The 22,458-nt window shown below is 41.7% G+C and overlaps 1 protein-coding gene across 1 annotated transcript in view; it reads left to right on the top strand.

Moving 5' to 3' along the window:
- Nucleotides 1-22,458, top strand: part of RXFP1 (relaxin/insulin-like family peptide receptor 1) — a 42,048-nt gene that overhangs the window by 7,621 nt on the left and 11,969 nt on the right. Inside the window, exons 5-11 of the mRNA XM_015424756.1 lie at nt 4,731-4,829; nt 7,468-7,573; nt 12,930-13,001; nt 15,620-15,691; nt 16,583-16,654; nt 18,919-18,990; nt 21,385-21,459. Of these exons, the coding sequence (XP_015280242.1) occupies nt 4,731-4,829; nt 7,468-7,573; nt 12,930-13,001; nt 15,620-15,691; nt 16,583-16,654; nt 18,919-18,990; nt 21,385-21,459 (568 nt within the window). The remainder of the gene's footprint in view (nt 1-4,730; nt 4,830-7,467; nt 7,574-12,929; nt 13,002-15,619; nt 15,692-16,582; nt 16,655-18,918; nt 18,991-21,384; nt 21,460-22,458) is intronic.

The following is a 22,458-nucleotide window of genomic DNA, read 5'->3' as shown; positions in this document are numbered from 1 at the left end:
GGCAGCAAGTTCTCCCAAGACTTGTACATGTTCACTGGAAAGATTGCATTTCAGACAGCGCACTCTCCCCCCCCCCCCCCCCCTCTGCTTTGCTGGAACCCTGGCTCCCTTGGAGACAATGACAGCTTTGGTGGGGGGAACTCTATGACGATATACCCTGCCAAGGTCTCTCCTCTCCCCAAAACCCATCTCCCCCAGGCTTCAACCCCTCCCCCAAATTTCCAGGCATTTCCCAACCCACAGCTGGCAACGCTATATCAGGTTGGCAGAATAGTGAGGGGGAAGGCTAGAGCTCCTTCTCCACACACACTACAGTCTAGTCCAAATTTGACACCATGCATGCAGAAATTTACTCACAACTTATGTCTGACTGTTACATGGATCTAGCTACCAGATTAATTTTATCTGCAAAAGAACAAAGGGCCATGTTCCATGGAAAGCTGAACATTTAATTAAAAAGAATCTGTGATTGTTTGCTATTTGACTTCTGTGATTTCTATAAAAGAGAACTGTCCAAAACATAAGCTAACTATAAATTAGGAATTGGCAACTGGCAGCTCAGCAGCACAAACCAGTCCTTGGGGGGTTTCTAGCTTGCCTACACTTTTATCTAGCTCCCACTTCCAATTCCCTTATTATATACTAGGAATAAGGCCCATTGTGGAAATAAATACAATGAGCACTAGAAAGAGGCTCTAGGAGAGTGCCAAGGCCATGGGCACTCAGAATAAATTTGCCATGGCAACCTAAGCAGGGTATAAGGACACAGAGTCCACCATTTTCTCCAGGGGAATGGATCAATGCCATCTGGAGAGCATTGTGAGTGATCTCCAGTCCCTACCTGGAGATTGGCGACAGTGGTTCCCCATTACGGAATTGCTGGTTTGGAGGGAAGAGTCTATTGCATTTTGCCTGTCTGAGGCCCCACTTCTCCTCAAACGTCACCCTCTCCAGGCTCCAACTCTCAAATCTCCAGGATTTTCCCATCTGGAGTTGGCAACCCTATCTACTTCCCAGCCAAGGATCAACCTACATTCCCCCCTCATTGATCAGCTTTCCATTTCCCCCCCACCGTGCTCTGAAGCACTGACTGCCAGATATCTGTGGCAGTAACGGGGTGACTGCTGGCATCTTTTCCTATCATTTTTTGCCTTGTGCTATTCTGCTTGTGGTGTAATCTGTCTTTTTTGTGGTGTGGCATGACTGTGTTATTGGGTTTGTTTCTTTTGAAGGGGATGTGATGTGTTGTGAGTGAGGACATATTTTACCTCAGAATACAGCAGGTCCCATATGCAACTGACAGTTCCAACTGTCTCGTGAGGGGAAGGGAGTTTGAGGTGTGGAATGGAGTAAAGTCCAGTCAGCTTCCATATGCAAATAACCTTGAAACACTGGCCCAATCAGAGAAGAGTGGCCTAGGCTGCAGTGGGTGGGAGAGAACTCAGGCAACACAGCCAGTGGATAGAGACACCTTGTGATTGACACATCAGGGAGCCAACTGATTTTGGAGTGCATAGAATGTTGTGGGACCACTACTCAATTATATATAAGGAGAGATTCCCTTGGCTGTTTGAATTGCACACTGGACATAAACTCTTTAGGAAGAGTGATAAAACACCTGGCTTCTATCCAATTGTAATTCGGCAGAATTGTTTCTTGGCTGAGAGGCAGAGAAGCCTTGGCAGGCTGCACACTCTTGCCTTCAGCTTACTGGTGTCATGGAACAGAGCTAGAACAAGAGAAAGTAAAATATATGAATTGATTCCTCTAAGAAAAAATTTAACCAGATGTAAAGGTGTCAATCAATAGTAAATCCACATCTGAATAACTAAATTTGCTGATGTAATTTGAGATAATAAATAAAAATGATTCCTAATGGATACTTTTTGAATAAATTACTAAATGTATTTCCTCTATTATCACAATGTCAACCAGTCTGTTCATTTATTCCAAAAGAGAAATGTGGATTTGGAAACAGAGTGTTTCATTATGTTAATGTAGACGTGTTTTGCAGCAAAACTCCTATGTTGGGATGGGCATAAACTGGCTCACGAGCTAAAATTCGGGCCAAACTTGGGCCCGTTTGGGGCTCAGGAAGTGACGTTTGAGGAACATGCACTCCCTCAACATTTACCAAACTTTTCTCTCTGTGGGCTCAGCTGTCTTAGGCTCCCTTGTGCCACCCCTTTAAATGGGCTGTGGGAAGGAGCCTGAGATAGCTGGGCCAGCAGAAAGGATGGGGTGAAATGCCCCCATATTTCACTCCCATATTTAACCTTCTGGTTTTGCTCCACCCCTCGAAGCAGAGGGGAGCAAAACTGAAGGGTTAAATGGGTGGCAGCCATTTAAACCTAACAGCTGAGCAGCAGGGTCTGCAATTCAGCTGTTAGGTTTAAATGGCTTCCAGCTATTCAGTGTTTTAGTTTTGCTCCCTGCTGTTTTGAAGAGGGGAACAAAACCGGAGGGTCAAATGAAGATCCTTTCTGGGTGATCCCCCCTTTCTCCTGGACAGGGCTCACCACAGCCAGGAGAAGGGGGGAAGGGAAGCTCCTTTCTGGGTGATCCCCCCTTCTCCTGGCCACAGCTCACCACAGCCAGGAGAAGCGGAGGAGGGAAGCCCCTTTCCCACAATCCTCTGTCCTTTTCTCCTGGCCGTGGCTCACCACAGCCAGACAAAGGGGGAAGGGAGGTCTCTTTTCAGGAGATTCCCCCCCTCCCGTTCTGCCATGTCCTGAGCTTGCTGGACCGGTTTGGTCCATGTGAGGCAGGTTCGGTTTGGGATTCAGCCCATGGACTGCTACAAACCCTGAACTGAACTGCCTTTTTTCAGTCTGTGCCCATCCCTACTCCTATGTCTCATCTTAAGGCAGAACTAAACACTTAGGATAATTAGGCTGCCACTTGCCCCCACTCCATCCGTCTGTAATGTGTCATAAAACTTCATCATATTTTGCATTCCCCTGCTCCTGCAGCAGTAGCTGTTGACATGAAACAGGGACATACATACAACGTGATGACATCAGGACATGGGGAAATTTTACTACATACTATGGAGACACAAACTGGAAGTCAGCCAGACATGGAGAAAAATGTTTTGAGCACCAAACTACACATCACAGAGCCAAGCTACACGTCATAATATTTGACATGCTGTGTTCGGGTTCACCTGACGTGACTTATAACATGTTTAAAACAGTCAGTAAAACTTCATCCTGATGGCGTTTGAACAGAAAGTTATCCTGACCAGCCAAGCGAGCTGCAATAAAGACTGTTATCTAGTAAGTAAGGAACTGGAAATGCAACTTCTGGTCAAAGGTCAAAAAACTAAGAGGAGTTAAAGTTGTTGCCAGCTTTTTCCACAACTGCTTGCAACAAAGCTTGACTCAGTAAAACTGGGCTCCTGTTTTCTTTGAAAGAGCCATTAAAACAGTGGGAGCTAATTTCCCAAGCTTTTGGAGCCCCAATTTGGATCAGGACTATGGAGTGAGGGGAGAAGGATCTTAAGTTTCTCATTGTTTTCCCAGGCTGAAACTGAATTGGGGACAGTATTTGTCCCATTGGGAGGCTTCATGTGTAGCCCATCGATACATGTGCAGCTCCCCAACAGGAGCTCTTCTGGGACCATTTCCACTTGGGAGACTGATGTGGGAGGGGGAGTGCTGAAGCCCCATCTCCTCCCACCCCATGGTCCCAATCTGAATGAGGGCCCCACAAGCTTCAGAAATTAGTCCCCATTGGTGTGATGTGTGATTAATTGCTCACAACTTAGGTTGGAGGAACCCCGACACAACATGTCAAAAATCGTAATAGGCAGTTAGAGGAGGGGTTGTGGCTTAGTAGAAGCTCATCTGCTTTGCACCCAGAAGGTCTCCAGCATCTCCCGTTAAAAGAAGACTAGGTAGTTAATGATCAGAAAGACCTCAGCCTGGGACCCTGGAGAACTGCCTCCATTCAGAGTAGACAGTACTGACTTGACTCTCTAGAAGACAGCTTCATGTGTTCATGGCCCTGAGACATGGGAGAAACAGATTTAGCTTCCTTTGCCCATAGACTGGTTTTGTTTAAGCTCAGACTCTCTTCTTCACCCATGAATGGGAGACTTCCTGTCCCTCTTCACTATCATGCTCACAGCAGCTGGAGGTCTTATAGGCTAATAGCCACAGGGGCTGTCTTGTAATGGGGATATAGTGTAAGGGAAAGGGTTAACCTCCCATACACACATACATGTTTGCTTTTAATGTGAAGACATTTCTGTGTTTTCAGCCACTGCACCAATTCCTTTGTGCACTCTGACATGCACATACTGGTGCTTATCATGAGGATTCTTCCTGTCCCTTTTCACTATCATGCTCACAGCAGCTGGAGGTCCTATAGGCTAATAGCCACGGGGGCTGTCTTGTAATGGGGATATAGTGTAAGGGAAAGGGGTTAACCTCCCACACACACATACATGTTTGTTTTTAATGTGAAGACATTTCTGTGTTTGCAGCCACTGCCCCAATTCCTTTGTGCACTCTGAGATGCACATACTGGTGCTTATCATGAGGATTCTTCGTCCATTTAATTTTCTCTTTGTGCCCTGTTGTTTTGGAATAGCCTTTTTGTTAATCCCCTGTGCTTGGAAGGCAGTATTTGTTTTTACTTTTTTGTGACATCTAGTATGCCTTAGATGCTTTTACAAATACAAAATAATAATGATTTTAACATTTCTTTCATATAATTGTGATTAGGTGATAACAACGGATGGTCTGAGCAGCTAGATAAATATTTTGCAATTTACAATGAAAGGAAGTCGCAATATGCCTTTGAAGTGAAAACCTATGAATGCTGTAAGTAGCACAAATGATCATTTGCCTAACTACATAATGTTTAAATACAAAAGATGCAGAGAAATGTACCTCCCCTCCAGGAGCAGGTGCGGCTTTTCCATTCCAATGCAGAGTGACAACGAATGAAATATAATTTCTGTACAGCTGTGCGATTCCATTTTAGAAGCAGTCTGCAGCTAAAAATAAATTTAAACCATATTGTTCAAGTGAACCATGGGTCTCCGTAAGGGAATACGGGCAGTGAATTTGAACCCAGGTTAGCCACTCTTCCCCAAAACACAGATTTTCTCTTGTTCTGGCAGTAGAACAAATTTAGAGTCCAATGGCACCTTTAAGACCAACAAAGGTTTATTCAAAGTATGAGCTTTATGTGACCTTAAATAAACATTTGTTGGTTTTAAAGGTGCCATTGGACTCCGAATTTGTTCTGCTGCTTCAGACTAACATGCCTGACCACCTGGATCTATCTTGTTGTGGCAGTCACTGAATTACCTGGTATTGGGTACACAATAATTTCTAACAATTGTTTGAAATGTAGTGGCTCAGGGGTGGAGGAATTAGAAATCTGGGGAAGTGGAGGACAAGGATATGTTCATTTTGGTATATGATTGTGTGCAGGCTGCCTGCAGAGTTAGAATGGTCATATAGTGAGTTTTTCAGCAGATACCGTGACAGAAAGATTGCACCCAAAAATCACTGGGTACAGCTATTGTTGCACTCTAGTGATTATTCGGAACTAGATTGGTTTGACGTCCACATAACAAAATCCAGTGGCAAATGATAACTCTAGTGCAGAAATAGCTGTGTCTCTGATGATGTGTGGGCGCAGCAAAATGGACATTTGAAGTTACCCCCATAGACTAGTGGAGGGGACTTTCTCAGCAGGAGGAAGTAGAGGCTATCCCACACTGCCTACTTAGAGCTTGCAAGGCTTCAGCTGAATAGCCCCTTCTCACCCACAACATTCCTTGAAGAAGCCAGGAAATGATTCTGGTTCTCTGTAGGTTGCCAACCTCCAGGTGGAAGCTGGAGATCTTCCAGAATTACAACTAAGTTCCAGACCACATAGATCAGTTCCCCTGGAGAAAATGGCTGCTTTGGAGGGTGGACTGCACAGTATTATACCCTGCTGACATCCCTCCCCAAACTCTGCCTTCCTCAGATTCCACCAGACCCAAATCTCCAGGGATTTTCCAACGTGGGGTTGACAGCCCTAGGTCTATGGGCTCTCTCTTTTCCCTACTATCTCAATTACCCACTGCCCCATACAACCAACCCTTTAAAATAAGTTTACATTAGAAAACAATTTTGTTACAGCTAGTAGGTTATTTCCCAAGTGGTTGTGCTAAAGATAGGGTAAGGTCCAATGCAGAGCCTGAGGAAAACATCCAACAGTGTTCACATTCACATTCCACAGTGGTCTCACACATAGCCCTTCAAATATTGCCTTAGAATAACTCTGTGGTAAATATTCCTCAGAAGTATCAATAAGGTAGTTAGACTGTTGAACTAGGATCTCTGTGACTGAGGCTTGAATCCCCAGTCTGCCAGGGAAGCTTGCTGGGCCAGTCTCAGCCTCTCCTGCCTCATAGGGGTGTTGTGGGGATACAACAGAGAAGAGGAGAACTATATAAACTGCTCTGGGTCTCCAGTGGAGAGAAAGACAGGGTAGAAATGAAGTAACTAAATTTCAGCTCCTGTCTCATTTCATAGCCTTGACTATATCTTTAAGCAGAGCTTTAAGCCTAAACACCTCCTTTAGGGTCCCCGCCACACGGCAGGGAAAACACCGGTCAAAGTGCGGCTAATTAGAGCCGCACCAAAATAGAGACGCTGCGGGCGGGATCCCATGGGATCCCACCTTTGCTCCCCGGCATGATCAGATGCCGGGGAGGAAGAGACGAGTGGGAGGGGGAGGCTGCCGAACTGCGCATGTGTGAGCATGTGCAGTTCGGCCGGGGGCCGGGGATGCACCGGCGGCAAGACGCGCTGGCGATCCCACGGCCAGTCGTGATGCGGACCTACCGGATCAACCACCTAGGTAGGTGGTTCATGTTTGCTGCGGGGCTGTCGGGGGAAGGGCCGGATCGGGAACGGGCCCACAACACTTCCCAGATGTTGCGGTGGGATCGCGCCCGTTTGCTGCGTCCCCGATCCGGCCCACTCCCGACCCAAAACCCCTCATGAGAACAGGGCCTATGAAAGGCTGAACTAGGTTTTCCTGGCAGAAGCTGATAGCTAAACATTCTTCACATAAATAATTTTTAACTGTATTTAGTCAGCATTTTTTCTTAAAACACAGGGATGTTATCTAGATAAGAGAGGGGAACATGTATGCTGTGCTGAGCTCCTTGAAAGAGGGGCAGGATAGAAAATATGACATATATTGTACAGAAAGGATGGGCAAAGATTATGGAAAATCACATGAGCCATGTCTGCTTCAGTTACAGTTCTGCATGATGGTGAACAAGGTACAGATATGTTTCCATTATGGTAGATATCTTACTGTGTAATGAAGTATGGCTTTATTATAAACTATGACTTTATTCTAATTGATGCTTTTCTTGTATACATTGTTCTTCTCTCTCCACATTATCACTCCAATATCTGCTACATCTGTGATATTCTCTTTATCCAGTAGTTGATTCTGTGCCAAGAGAATGTTTGTGCCGAGGGCTAGAGCTTGACTGTGATGATGCCAATTTGAGTGTAATCCCTTCAGTTTCTTCAAATGTCACGATGATGTAAGTAAAGAAGAAGCACTTTCTGGTTGTAGTTTTGAATCTCTTTCCTGCAGGCCACCACATCTAAGCCAGTGGGTATGTAGCCCCCCAATCATTTGCCCAAGGCCCTTTTTACCTTCACACCATATGATAGTTGCTCAGTCCAGGCTGGATGAGATACAAGTCCCAGCTTGGTGTTAAAGTGCTCCTCTCTCTTAAAGTAGCTCCTGTTAGCATCCTTGAAACCAACCCGAAAGTGGACATGAATAGGGGGCTGGAACCCACCTGCTTTTCCAGGGGGCCTGCTGTCCACCAAAAAGGCTATGCCGGAGATCATGAGACAAAAGCCACATGGGGTGGGGAAGTTAACAAGAAAGGGAACTGGGTGAAAAAGCTGGCAAAGCCCAGTAAGTCAAGGCTGCTGTCACCAGAGACTTCTTATTCACTGCACACAGTAGACTATCATGTGTTATTTTGGAAAAGGGCGAAACATTAATCAATGTGCACATTGCAACCAAGGTCATTTATAATGTAATTTTTAGATTTTTTTTTGAGGTTGTTAGATGAGGCAGAAATGGCAAAAGGTATTTCAAAGGTTACCCCCATAGACAACTGCTGAGCACCAGCTGTGAGGTGGTGCTCCCAGCCCTTCCAGAAACATGTTTGCCATCGTTCAGAAGTAGGCCTTCACAAACCGAATCATACTCCATGCAGCCTTTTCAGTAAATTCAGATGTGCAGACAAATGTTGAACTTGCTCCTTTCTTCATAGCTTGTATGTGCTGAAACCACGGTGCTGAAGTCATTGTGATCACAATTTTGCCAGCACCTGTCATTTTTACTACGTATGCTAACAGAAGCTACTTAGGGATACCCTTGAAGAGTCTTTGTTAGGTTTGCAGGTCCCCTTGCCACACTGGTAGAGGGATTTGGGAGGCATTCCAGGACATCCCCAACATGATCACGTCTCTGGTTGGAGGGCAAGACTATATGGTTTTAGGCCAAATTTACCATAGAGTTTTGCCCTCAAACCAGAGCACCCACGCCATGCTCCAATGCGATGACATCATTTCTGGGTGACATCATTGCATCGGAGACATCACATGGGAACATGGCTGTTTGGGGTAGAGTTTCTGTCTTTGGAGGCTGTGGCTAGACTGCTAGTCAGGGGCAGCTATCAGGAGCATGTGACCCTGATACTACAGCAATTACACTGGCTACCAATCTGCTCCCGAGCCCAATTTAGGGTGTTGTTTTTTACCATTAAAGCCCTACATGGCTTGGGACCAGGGTATCTGAAGGGCCATCTTATCCCATATGTTCCTGCTCGGGAATTAAAACCACAAGGAAAGGCCCTCCTGACTGTCCCGTCAATCAAAGGAGCTTGTTTGGTGGGTACATGAGAGAGGGCCTTTTCAGTGGCAGCCCCATGACTATGGAACAACCTCCCCAGCGAGGTGTCCCCTCACTTTAGGAGGCAGTTGAAGATGGTTTCATTTAGGGCCACAGTCCTGAATTCTTTTTTATGTAGGTTATTTGATGTATTTTAGCTATCTTGTAAGCTTCCGTGAGCTCTGTAAAGAAATAAATGTTTTAAATAAACAAACAAATCATCTTCACCATCAGCATCATCGTTTAAGACATACTCCCTAGAAAATATACACTTTAAAGAACCCAGGAATTTTTTTTTAAAAAAAAATCTGTACAACCACAAGTTTTTATTCTGCAAATGTGGTACAATAACAGTGCAATCCTAAACAGTTACACCCTGCTATCCCAATTGCCTTCAATGGATTTAGAAAGGTTTAACTCTGTTTAGCATTGTGCTGTTTTTAAGAAGCTACATTTCATTTGCTTATGCTCCTTTTCTCATAATGCAGGATATATTGTGGGAGATTTGTTACAATCATACAGTGTGATTAATAGATACTTGGAGAAACTCCATTCCTGACTTCTTTGCCCAAACAATTTTTTATATTATGAGGCCCTCTAGGGTTCATGTTGGTTAAGTGCAGAGAAATTAAAGACATACTTTGCTTCAGGAAAAACAGAGCATAAAGAACATCTTAAAAAGTGAATTGTTAAGGTTACCAGATGTCCTCTTTTTTGGTGTCCATCCTCTTTTGGGATGTTTTTTATAAACTGATGAAAATGTCCTCTTTTGTGGTTTGAAGGTTATGAATATTCCTAGTTAGTAGCTATTATCACAGCTTAAATAGTAGGGGTATTTAAAATGAGACTTGTCATGGTGATCACTTGTTTGAAGTAATCAGTCAGAAAATATATCCTCTTTCTTGCTTTTCAAAATATGGTAACCCTAGAATTGGAAATCATCAGTGGTGCCAACGTTCCCTCTAAGCTGTGGAGTCTTGTGAGCAGAAATTCTACTTTGTGAGCTACTGGCATTAAAGTTGTGAGAGAGCGATTTGGCTGCTGCATAAATTGGTTTGCTCTGGAGCCATCCTTCCTGAGCTAAGACAAAAAGGTGTGAGCTGGAGGCTAAAAAACTGTGAGCTAGCTCACACTAACTCAGCTTAGAGGGAACACTGGTGCTGACCCCATTTATTCCATTGATGCCTTGCAGGAAGCTGATAATATTAAGTCATACTCAGATCTAAAAAGGTGACTCTTTTCAATGTCTTTCAATAGCTGTATTGCAATTTCTATTGTATTTTCTGTTGTAATAGATGGAAAGAGGTTTGGAAAGGGGATTAGCTAAAAATGTTTTAACCAAAATATGAGGTAAATGTTTTCTTTTCGTCTTCTCTGGGGTGATTCCATTGATTTAAAATAGTATCTGAAGTGGGCATATAGTAGAATACAGTTCTCAGAGAACCATTCTCATTTAGTTTTTAAATGAAATGAAATAAAGTTGTAAAATATTTTAAAACATCTTGTCAAGGTTTCTCTCTCACCCCAGTCCAGGGATGGGAGTTAAACCAAGCATTCAGCAACACTCTCCAGGCTTTACCAGTAGTTACTGCCACCAGGATCTCTCACAAAAAGTCCCCACTAAGGTCAGGAGCAGAGATCCCACCTCCTGCCTAATTTATCGGACTTAGCTCTTTACCAGCTCTGTACTAGGGCTGCAAACAATTAATTAACACAATGGTAGCCGCCTTAGGCGAACGGCTTAGACACAAGATTCAGTCTTAGAAATCAGGTTGCAACAGAGGAAACAAGTCCAGATAATATTGATTATATATTATCTTTATACAGTGCACAAGCATGCATATAACATGAGACTAGCAAAAGATAAGAAAACAAATGATATCTATAACTTGTTCAGCTTGTAGTATAAATTAATATCCAGTCAAAAATAGAAGACTGAAGTCAAAATGAGGAGGAAGTTCTTGTATTTTATTGCAATGAAATACGGAAAACAGTTAGGCCAAAAGACCCATCAAAACTGACTGCTTTCTGAGCCCAACCAGGAAATACATGAAGTTAAATACTTAAAATGACATCATCATATCATCATCATGGGAATAATATACAAAAGGGCATAATTGGTTACAGAAACTTAAACAACATTTACATCAAAATTCCCTTATTGGTCAAATGTAAGAAAGGTGTGCCTATGCAATAGCGTCACGTATTTACTTGACATAACCTAAGTCATATCGGCCAAGGCTTGTTCTTACCCAAACAAAAGTGTTGTTCTCTAATAGCCAGGAAAAGATCCATTGTGACCCAGACACTATGCAGTTATAACCGTAAACAATTAGAACCATGAACCGTATATTTACTTTTGTGCCAAAAGAATGTCTCCTGTGTCTTGTCTGTTAACAGCAACTAGGAAAAATCCCCCTTGACCCACAAAGAAGAGAGGCCTTCTATATACTAGGCCTTTATTATATTCAAATAATACATTGGATCCCTAATAAACCTATAAAAACCAGAGGGATATGAAAAAGCAAAAAAACAGAGAAAAATCTATATAGTCTCATCTCTACTACAAGCTCTAACTACACAATAGAGGCATTCCATAGTTACCAGGCTTGTGTGCAAATAGTCCAAGGTCTCACCAGGGAATCTTGAAAAGGAACCCAATGGTGCTGTGGGCAGCTAAGTCCAGCTTGGCTGCCTAGTAGTCTCACTCCATGTTAACAGCAATCAGTTGACAAGCACGCAGGCAGTCCAAAAGAACTCTTTGTTTCCAATGAGAAACTTCTTTTTCCCATATGGATTATTGCAGTTATACCCCCCTTCTGTCACCACCAGGTATGGCCATTTACCCAATAGTGAGAGAGTGGGGAGGCGTGTCCAATCTCTGGTTACCATGCGTTGTCAGGCAAGGTATATTTTGATTGGCTAGGAGTTGGGCATCCTGTCTGCAGTTCTGTTACTCCCACTCCAGCCTCTTCAAGTGTCTATGTGTCATGTCAGGGAATGTTTTTGATGTGCTAATGTACTGGGCATAGCTCTTCCCATGCTTGGGAAGGCGCCTGCATGTCGCTCTATCCTGGCAAAGGTGTCAAAGTGTCTTGTATATGGATAAGAGGCCTGGCCATCTGGCAGGCCATCTGCACAGGTGAGACAAATCACACTGCAGTGTCACCGGCTAAGGCCATCTGGCCCAGGCAGGAAGAATTTTAGAAAAGACTTTTTCTGTACACACCCATCACTGAAAAGGATAGGATGGACAAATACTAGCTTGGAGGGGGAGGGAGAGAAAAGGCTGATACTTTTGCCCTCTGTAGTGCTGCCTATATTCTCTCCTGTCAAGCAAGGCATCATGGGTAATGCTAGTTGTGAGGCATGGCTGGAATTGTATCGGGGGTGTGTGTGTGAAACAAGCAGTTGAATAAACAAATAATGAATTGACATGAACATGATCACAAAGTCAGCCAGCTTTCGTAGTGTTTCCTCTTGTATACCTCTTGCAGTCCAACATGCAGAAATTTAGCAGGAGAAACTTCTCCTGTCTGGGCGAAAAAAGTGATGGAGGGATTTTCCTACTTAATTTGTGCATACCCAGCTGCAGTTCTGTAAACAGGAATAGGGGCAGTAAAAAAAAGGGCTGGTTACTCTTATATATATGGCGGTGGACTGATGGCAACCATATAAGGTTTTCAAGGCAAGAGACAAACAAAAGTGGTTTGCCATTGCCTGACTCTGCATAGCAGCAGTGGATTTCCTTGGTGGCCAACCCTGCCAAGATCTCATTCCAAGATCTCATTCCAAGATTAGACTGGGCTAGCCTGGGCCATCCAGGTCAGGGCCTGACATGGATACCCACATTAAATAAACTTCATAGAATAATTTAATGTTTAGAAGTGTATCATCTGTACTTGTTACCATTGCAGTGAAAGAAGTCTGTTATATCGGGCAGTGGCTTGCTGAATAAGTTTATCCAGTAAACTTGTTTATTACAGATCCCTGAAAAGGAATCTTCTGAAAAAGCTTGCTGACAACAGTTTCAAGAAATATCAGGATCTTAAAAAATTGTAAGTCAATAAATAAGACACTGTTTTAACTTCAAACTGTTGCAATGTCATTGTTTTGTGGCATAGTGATTAAGAAAAAATCATATACCATGTTTTTTGCATAACTGGAACTATGGTTTGATTAATTAAACGTCTGATTCAATTGGCACATATTATCCTGTGTTCTGCTGGAGAATTGCCTGACAGTGGAGGCAAACTGAGAGGTGCTAATTCTATCAGGTGTTTGCTGTCTCTTGAACTGATAGTGTGAACTCATACTAATCCTAAGGTTCCACCTATATGTAATCATAGCTGAAATGGCCAGGATGTATTTGTCAAGATCTGGAGCCAAAAGTTTCCCAAAAACTCTATAAGCCTGTTATATTGCTTTTAACCTATTGTATTTGTAGCCTCATATTTCTTCCAACATTTCTCATTCAGATACTTTTATGACTAGTAAAATATCTATCACACTGTCAGGAAGCAGAACAGCATGGTACACAGAGCAGACTGGGGAGACTTGTATGCTAATCCTCACTCAGCCATGATCATTGGGTGATTTTAGACGGCTCATTCTGTCCTACTTTACATCACAGGATTGTTGTGAAGATAAAATATATGCCATACTGAACTCCTTAGACAAAGGGAAAAATAAAATACAATTAATAGACAAATAGAACAAGACAACAAGGGGGGGGGGACCAATTACATCTAGGAAAAACATCCGTGAAATCTACAGATGGTTAAGTGGTTTTTTGTTTTGGTTTTTTACTTTTAAGATCCTAAGAACATGAGAGGTGGTTTGCTGAATCAGGCCAGTGGTTTATGTAGTTCAGCAGTAAACAGAGCATAGAAGCCCAGATGTCACCACCTAATTCTGGTAGGAAGCGGTTTACTGCCTCTGGACATGGAAGTTTCCTATATGATGCAATCCTACTCAGATTACACTCTTCAAAGGAAATTGGAAATTCGGAAATTGAAAATCCAATTGAACCACATCCATTGTTAAATATCATAAATGCTCTAAATCCAGATAAATTATTTCTGATATTTGGGAGTTATTTGAAATATTGTGATGTGAATGTTTATTCTGGTGCCTTGATATCCCATTTCATTCCCCTCCCCCCAGCACAAAGAGGGGCAGTAAGGGGAAAGAATGACTCAGCACCTTTGAGATAACATTTGACCAGAAAGCTTATCCTCCCACCAAATAGAATCTTCTCAGTTAATGTTTATTCTCTGGGGCTGGATCTGTCACCTGCTAGTCTGGGACAAAATCATTGCTTGTACATACCGTAACATGAGTCTGGAGACAAACAACAGTTTATCCTCAGAATATATTCCTTCCCCCCCTTAGCAGGAAAAGAGACAAAAGTTTTGCTTATACATAATGGAAGGTAGTCAGCATCACGGAGATCAGGGGAAGGAGAAGCAGTGGCCCACACTCTGCTCCCAGCAGTGACAACTTGCCAGTCCTGCAGACTGGAAATAGTAAGAAATAAAGGTGGACTTTCCGCACACACCCAAGCAAACAAACACACACTTAGGAGATGCAAAACACATCAGTGATGATGAAGGATCATATTATCTTTCCATGTGAGAGAATACTACTGTTTCAGGATCCAAGAATTTACAGATGTTGTATTTAAAAGCATTTTCATCCTTGGGGTCCAGGGTTGCCAACAGGCCTGGAGAAAACAATGTCCTGTCCCTTTAATAGAGGCTTAATGTCGAGAACTGAAGCTTTTCATGACATGGAGGTAAATACCACCATCTGGTAAATAACATCCCACTTATTAAAGGAAGATTATATCTTTTACTTCAAGCTGTTGGCAACTGTAGGAGACCAAATTATGTATGTCCATCCAGTCGTGGGTAAAGCAGGATGGGTGGAGCCTCCCGCACAGACCTTACATCTTTGTTCTAGGCTGTTTAAAGTATATTTTTCTCCTTGACAAGGCTCTAACAGGAGAAGTAATCCAGGCTGGGGGAAGACGTTGAAGGCAGTGAGGAAAGGTGGAGGAGCGATCCTAGGAAGATCCTGGGAAAGAAGACCCACTCATACAACAATTCATAACTGTTTAATGAGGATGTTATTTGCTTGTAGAACAGGGATTATTTATTTTAGAGGCTGAAAATCTTTATCGCAGTTGTGGGGGGAAATTACACCCTGAAATGTATTTCCCACTGCATCCTATGAAAAGTATTATTGGATTGATATCCCACTCCAGCTAGTTTTAATTTGATATTACAGAATGCAACACAAGTTTTTAAGATGCCAGATTACCAAAAAATGATTGCTACTTTGTCTGAATACTCCTAAAGTGTATACAGATAGCATGCATTCCCTGAATCCTTCTCTTTTCCACTAGATGCCAATTAGTGCAGGTGTTTTTATATTTTGCAGCACCCTCTTCTGGTCACAAGTTTACGCACAGTGAATTCAACAGGACAAGGAGGTCATTTCATATATCTGAAAAGTGCATTGTTTTGATTAGAGACATAATCACTGCAGTCCTCAGCAGACCTACACCCCTCTAAATCCACTGAAGATTTAGAAGGCTGTAACTTTGCTTAGGATTTCCCTGTCATTCGTGGCTATTGTCGATATTTTTATTTGAATATTTTTATCTCCACAGGTATCTTCAGGACAACAAAATAAATTTTGTGTCAGGACATGCTTTCAAAGGACTGTACAATCTGACAAAGCTGTAGGTATCTCCTCTGCAGTTATACACTAGACCTATCAATACCTTCCCACTTAAATAATTTTAACAGTATTTTTATTTATTTAATTTGATTTCTGACTTGCCCTCCCTTGCTACTGCAGGCGTCAGGGTGGGTAACAACATATTTATAAAACAATTATAAAATAATTTAAACATCAATCAACAACAGTCAGATGGCATAACCATGTAGGATCAATTAGGATAATTTAACCACATCGAAAACTAGGGGAAGGTTCACAATAAGAAGCAGAACGGGGTCCATCACATAGGCCTGATGAAACAGCTCTGCTTTGCAGACCCTGCGGAACTATAAAAGATCCTGCAGGGCCCAGATCTCAACTGGAAGAGCATTCCACCATGCCGGGGGCAGGGCCAAAAAGGCTCTGGCTGAGGCTAATCAGATGCTTCTTGGTCCAGGGACCACTGGGAGATCTGTATCCTGTGAGTGTAATGTGCAGGAGCTACAGTGCAGGAGCTAGCATCCATAAGCAGAAAGTATTGTTGGTCCATTGTCAATGGAAGTTTCCAAAGTCAGACAGCTAATTTACCTCAACAAAATCTAAATTGTAGCCCATAGGGTACTGCCGAAGATGAAGGGTGGCTACAGAGCATGTTTAAATGTGGTGCTGTCTGAAGCAGAATTACACTCTTCTAAGTACACTGAGGTAAATGGGATAGGATGGCATTTTAAATGCTAAGCGTGGCTTTAGATAAGTCACTGTTTCACACCTTAACTTCTGTATCACAGAGCTATTATGCACCCAACACATTTGAACAAAAAATTAAAGGAAGAATGAATCACAAACAAATAATTTACCTAGTCAATGACCTTCTAACACAATTACCTATTGTGATGTGTTGTTTTTGTTTTAGATACCTAAGTCACAACAATATAACCTATCTGAAACCCTGTGTCTTTGAAGATCTACATAAACTTGAATGGCTGTATGTACTGCTTTTATATTGGTTTAAAGTGTATAATCTGCACAATATGGAACTCTCAGATCCACATATAATACCAGACACACATGATAGTTTTGACCTGTACAATCCTTTTTAATTAAGAGAGCTGAGAGCATGACACATTCTTTATTTTCACAGTATAGCTGACAATTCAGTTCTGATTCAAATCCAGAGTGTGTATTACATTAGGGTGAATTTAACTGTGGTAGGAATCTGGGGAAGATAATAACATCTTTGTCAACATATGAGTTACATGGATTTTCCATATGTAACTCAGTAGTTTCAAAAGAAGCAAAAATGGGTACAGATACAGGAAATAGAAGCAGCGGTAATGTTCACATCAATTATTTTATATACAAAGCAGAATTTTAAAAGGAATAGGATGGACTGAAATAGAGTGATTTCAGGACCCTTTCATCTTCCATGAAAAGGGACCTCTATTTTCAAGAGACATTCAGACAGGGGTGAAAATGTTTGCTTCCTTTACACTTTAAAGGAAGCAGTCCACAGTTTGATATTATCTATTACCTTGGCAAATTGTTGCCAAAAGAGAGGGATGAATCATGCCGGATGGCCTCCCTAAGTAAATGCTTTTCCAAGGGAGGGGAGTTATATTGATTCTAACTCAGATGGCCTCCCTAAGGTGACAGTTGTCCCTTCAGCGAGACACTCTGCAGTATGTCCTCCTCTCTTTCTTGCAGTTTCTACTGTCTGGAGAAAATTTTGGTGCTTTGCTGTCAAGAGTAACTGAGGGATTGCAGCTTTTCATCAAAAGGCTCCCCCTGCTAAGGTTCTACTGTCTGGAGAAAATTTTGCACCCCATATCTTTCACAGGGTTCACCGCCCTTAATAAGAAAGACCATAGCAAATAACTCACTGTGATTTTTCTGGAAGTTTTCTGGATAGGAGGGAGGAGGAGGGTCACTCAATGTTTGCTTCTTTAAAAATGGAAAGGCTAAAGCTTACATTTAAGAAGAAGAAGAAGAGATTGGATTTATACCCCGCCCTTCACTAACCAAAGGTGTCTCAGAGCAGTTTACAAACTCCTTTCCCTTCCCCTCCCCACAACAGACACCCTGTGAGGTAGGTGGGGCTGAGAGAGCTCTTGACAGAAACTGCTCTTTTTCAAGAACAGCTCTTATCAGAACTATGGCTTGCCCAAGGTCATCCAGCCAAGTGCAAGTGGAGGAGTGGGGAATCAAACCCGGTTCTCCCAGATTAGAGTCCGCGCACTTAACCACTACACCAAACTGGCATTTTTGACAGTTATGTCTGTCTTCACCATTCTGGCCTCCAAAATCAACACCAGTAACTAGAAATCATAACATGGTCACAACTTTTATATTTTAAAAGAAGTTCCCTTTTTATTAATAATGACAGTTTAGAAGCAAACAGCATTGAATGAATTACACAGCTGTCATTATTCTGATGAACAAATGCTTGACATATTCTGTATGCCTTTTCATGTGAAGTATTGTCATGGAAACTGTGATACATTCTGTCTCTGAAGTAATGCTCTGTGAGATGGTGTCAAGGTGCTAATTAAATCATGGCAGCAAATGACAAGAAAATTGTTAACATTTTTACATTTTTATAGTTCCAAAAATTTATATCAAACTTCTTTGGAAATGACAGTTTTTATTATGAGTTGATGACTATCTAGTTCTTCATTTTGAAATTTAAAAATATGAACAGATATATGGGGTCAGAAAGTTTAATACAGCTAGAAATTAGTACAGTTGCATTTTGCTGTTTTTTTAAAACAAAATCTCTTTTAACTGAGTCTTGTATCCATTGTCAGCATGATTACTGTTCTGTATGCCTACTACTGACTAAATTAAACACTTGAAGATCTGTGTTTGAATGTTCCTAGTATTTTAAAAGTAGGACTATCAGCCATGTAAAGCCCCAGTATGGGCCAAAGCTGCATATGAGGAGGGTTTAACTCTTCCAGCCCTGTAATCAACACTATCCCTTTGGAAGAAGGACCTGGAGTCCTGGACCTATCTTTTGGGGGAGGGAAGAGATAAGTTTTAATGGGAGAAACTATGCAGGTATGAAACATTTACCCTCTTCTTCTTCTCCTCCTCCATGTGACCCCAATTGGAATTAAGGCACTCCTATTTCTATTTTATAGTATTATAAGCATAATCATTTATATCACATAGTTTAAAAGATGGTGTACATGTTGTTTTCCACTGCCACTATTTTCCATCCTGAGGAGCATATTTTTTCCTGATTTACAGCGTAATTGAAAACAATAAGATCAAATGCATCTCTCCACTAACCTTTTATGGGCTCAACTCACTTATTCTCCTGTAAGTATTAAGCTGTTAATTTAAAACATTGTTTAGAACACAAGTATTTTAGCTAGTTTGGGTACTGAATTGAACACAATGGGTACAGATACCATTCAAGTATTTTATCTGCACTACTTGTCCTTCTTTTAGCGGTTTTCCATCTGCCATCGACTTAGGATATATAGGACAATATCTATGTAAGAGAATAAACAGACATTAAAAATTGATATGCCACTGAAATTAGTTGGAGGAGGCTTTCAGTCACTCTGAATGTAATGCCACTACAGCTAAAATAAGTAAATAAATAGTTTATGGAACATTTGAAATGATAAACAGCAGAACTGAAGTTCAACAACTCTAAATAAAACTATGGTTATTTCACTCTACAAAGGTAGTTGTATTCCATGTGGTTTTAATAGTTTTGCTTTCACATATAAACTAAATACACTTTGCACTTTTTGATACAATGTATCCTTGTTGCTAGTATGAATTCCTTATACTTCTGTTATTTATTTTCATCGTTTAAAACATTTATAAGCTATCTCTTCAGAGACTTAAACAAAGCAGCTCACAAAAGAAAACAAGATAAAATCATTTAGATTAACATCCTTTAAAAACCCAACTGATAAAAAACCCAGAAGTATAAACACATATAAAAACCCAGGGCATAAAACATCTGAAAACCTAAAGTATACTCATAACAAGCCTCAGGCTAGACGCAGATTGTAAAACCAATTATAAAGATCTACTGCATGCTTTTGATTAAGCTGGGTTTTACCGACAAAGACTCATCATGCATAAATAATTGCTTGGCATGTCAGGCACTTTAAATCATAGTTTGCTACAGGGAGCTGTTGCTGCAACAAACCAACAATGCTGAAGTTCAGGAACTTAGCCATCATTTAGACTCCTTTTCTGTATTGCTTGTTGGATAAATTATTGACTTGGATGTTCCAAGCTAGCCTGATCTCAACAGATCTTGGAAGTTAAGCAGGGTCAGCTCTAGTTAGTACTTGGATGGGAGACCACCAAGGGAGTCCAGGGCTGCTGCACAGAGGTAGGCATTAGCAAACCACCTCTGTTCATTTCTTGCCTAGAAAACTCTTTGGAGTCCATATAAATCAGCTGTGACTTGATGGCACTTTCCACCACCACTACCACCAAATTATTGAAATGTTGTCCAACTTTCTTTGCGATGTAAACATTGCAAACCACATTGATTATTACAAGATTTGATGCAACAACATGGATTTAAGTGGAGTGAATTTGCTCAAGAGAAAGTTTGGCAATGTGCCACATCCTTTGGCACTTAAATGCTGCACGGATACTCCCTGACTTAAGTAAACTTACTTCAGAGAGATGTAGACATATGCTACTTGGAAGGGCATAGTAAATTTGATTAATCCTTCACTGTCGTTATCCTTTTCTGTATAAACACAGAGGTAGTAGCTTTGCTACCATGAGAGACAGGAAGGTGTCCACCCACAATGCAATGGAAATAAATGTAAGAGAGATGCTATGGTGCCCACAGATATTTTGACAGTTGGTACTGCCTGAGGAGCGTTCCCAAGAAATTCAAACACCCACAGATTTAACCAGGTCTTTCCATCCTTTTCTTAATGTTTATTTGGTTGCCCCTTTACTTAAAGATACGGAATTGCTAAATGTGCAAGCCCAGGTGTCATGGCTCCTATTGGATACAAATGATTGTGTCATCGTCTCGGTGGCAACATTCATAGGTGCAATAATCAAATATAAGAGAAATAATACTGAGTAAGCTCTTTTAAAATATTTTTTGGTTCTAATTTCTGCTTAAGGTGATAACCATATGAGCAGTATTAGATAGCTAGGTAGATTAGGGCTGCCAGGCCGCGGTGGGGGATCTGTGCGTCTTCACAGGATCCCTGCCAGGGGGGACAGTGATACGTGTTGCACCACCGTCACCAGGATGTGATGCTACATGTCGCTCTGGCAACGGGACTCCAAACAGCCCCATTGCCAGAGCGACGCGTAGCGTCACATCCTGGCGACAGTGGTGCAACGCGTATCGCTGTCTCCCACGGCAGGGATCCTGTGAAGACGCACGGATCCCCCGCCTAGGCTTGGCAGCCCTAAGGTAGATAGATGTTTATTTGGTTCAAAAAGGGTTAAAGGGAATTTTATATCTCAGACTCTTGTGGTACAGTGAAATGAACAGGCTTCATGCAGGGACTATAGCATCTACAGTTCCGTGTGAGTTTAAAGGATTCTCACAAGAGAGTTTCAACAAAACTTAAAATAGGCCAATTTACATAAATAAGTTAATGGAGCCCAAATTGTTGTGATGAAATCATAAATATGAAACCACACATTCACTGCCAATAAACTAACATCCTGGTGTTTTTTTTTGGGGGGGGGGTTCCTTTTTTTTAGAGTTCTGATGAATAATGCTGTTACACAGTTGCCAGATGAACATCTTTGTCAACATATGCCAAGGCTACACTGGCTGTGAGTCCATCTTTTCCTACAACAGTTAAACTCTAGATTCAATTTGAACCAAAAGCATCTTATTTTCAGGGCTGTGTGTGTGTGTGTGAGTAAAAAATGTAACAGAATCTTTACCTTGATGGAGGGACACACATTCAGACCTATGAAATCTCTGTTACCAGAATAATTGGTGGAATTGATATGGCTATACCTATGGCCCACCACCAATACCAGTAATACAATTACAAATATACAAGGAAACAACATCTGGTTTAAATATATGAGCACTAAAGATCTTGTATACAGGTCTATGAATGTGTGTCTATACTATATTGATAATTGTGACCACTGAGGAAGGCCCTTAGGGGCTGAAACGCGTTTGGTCTTCAGTAGGAAAGTGTTTACCAATCATATGTATTAGTATTTGATACGTTTTTATAAGTCTGATACTTAGATAAAGATTTTTATCAGTATATGTTTTAACATGTGTACACCCTAATAAATATTTGTACTTTTATGATATACATTGTTAGCTTAGCCCTTTGGTTTGCAGTCTTATCTTGGGTTGAGTCCCCCCCATTCCCCCCCAGTTTTTGTAAAAAAGATGTGCCAGAACTCTCAAGAGGGAAATGAAGTTTTCAATCTGTATACTGAAAACTCATGAACTTTTAAACATTTTTAAAAGAATTTTGTCGAAGAGGTTCCGGAACTCTGTTTTGGCATATTCCCCCAGAAAAAAAGCCCTGCTGATTTCCCATTTGCAAACATTTTTTTCCTGAAGGACAAGAAAATGAAGTTTAGCAATTACACGTAGAAAAAGCTACTATTTTGACCACAGAAACTGGTCTACGTATTTTCATTGATTCCAATGACATCTGATTGCAATCAGGGGTCATTTCCTACAGGAGTGCACAGGAGCGGAGCTCCGGCAGTAAAGAGCCCAGGGGGTGGGCACATACAACAAGCCCCACCCACTGCTCCCAGCAGCCCTCAGTCAGAGCGAGAAGCAGCCAGGTCAGC

This window comes from Gekko japonicus, unplaced genomic scaffold, assembly GCF_001447785.1.
Source record: "Gekko japonicus isolate JY-2015 unplaced genomic scaffold, Gekko_japonicus_V1.1 scaffold827, whole genome shotgun sequence".
Taxonomy (NCBI): domain Eukaryota; kingdom Metazoa; phylum Chordata; class Lepidosauria; order Squamata; family Gekkonidae; genus Gekko; species Gekko japonicus.
Note: the sequence above shows the minus strand (reverse complement) of the source record. Positions and strands in the feature narration are given on the sequence as shown.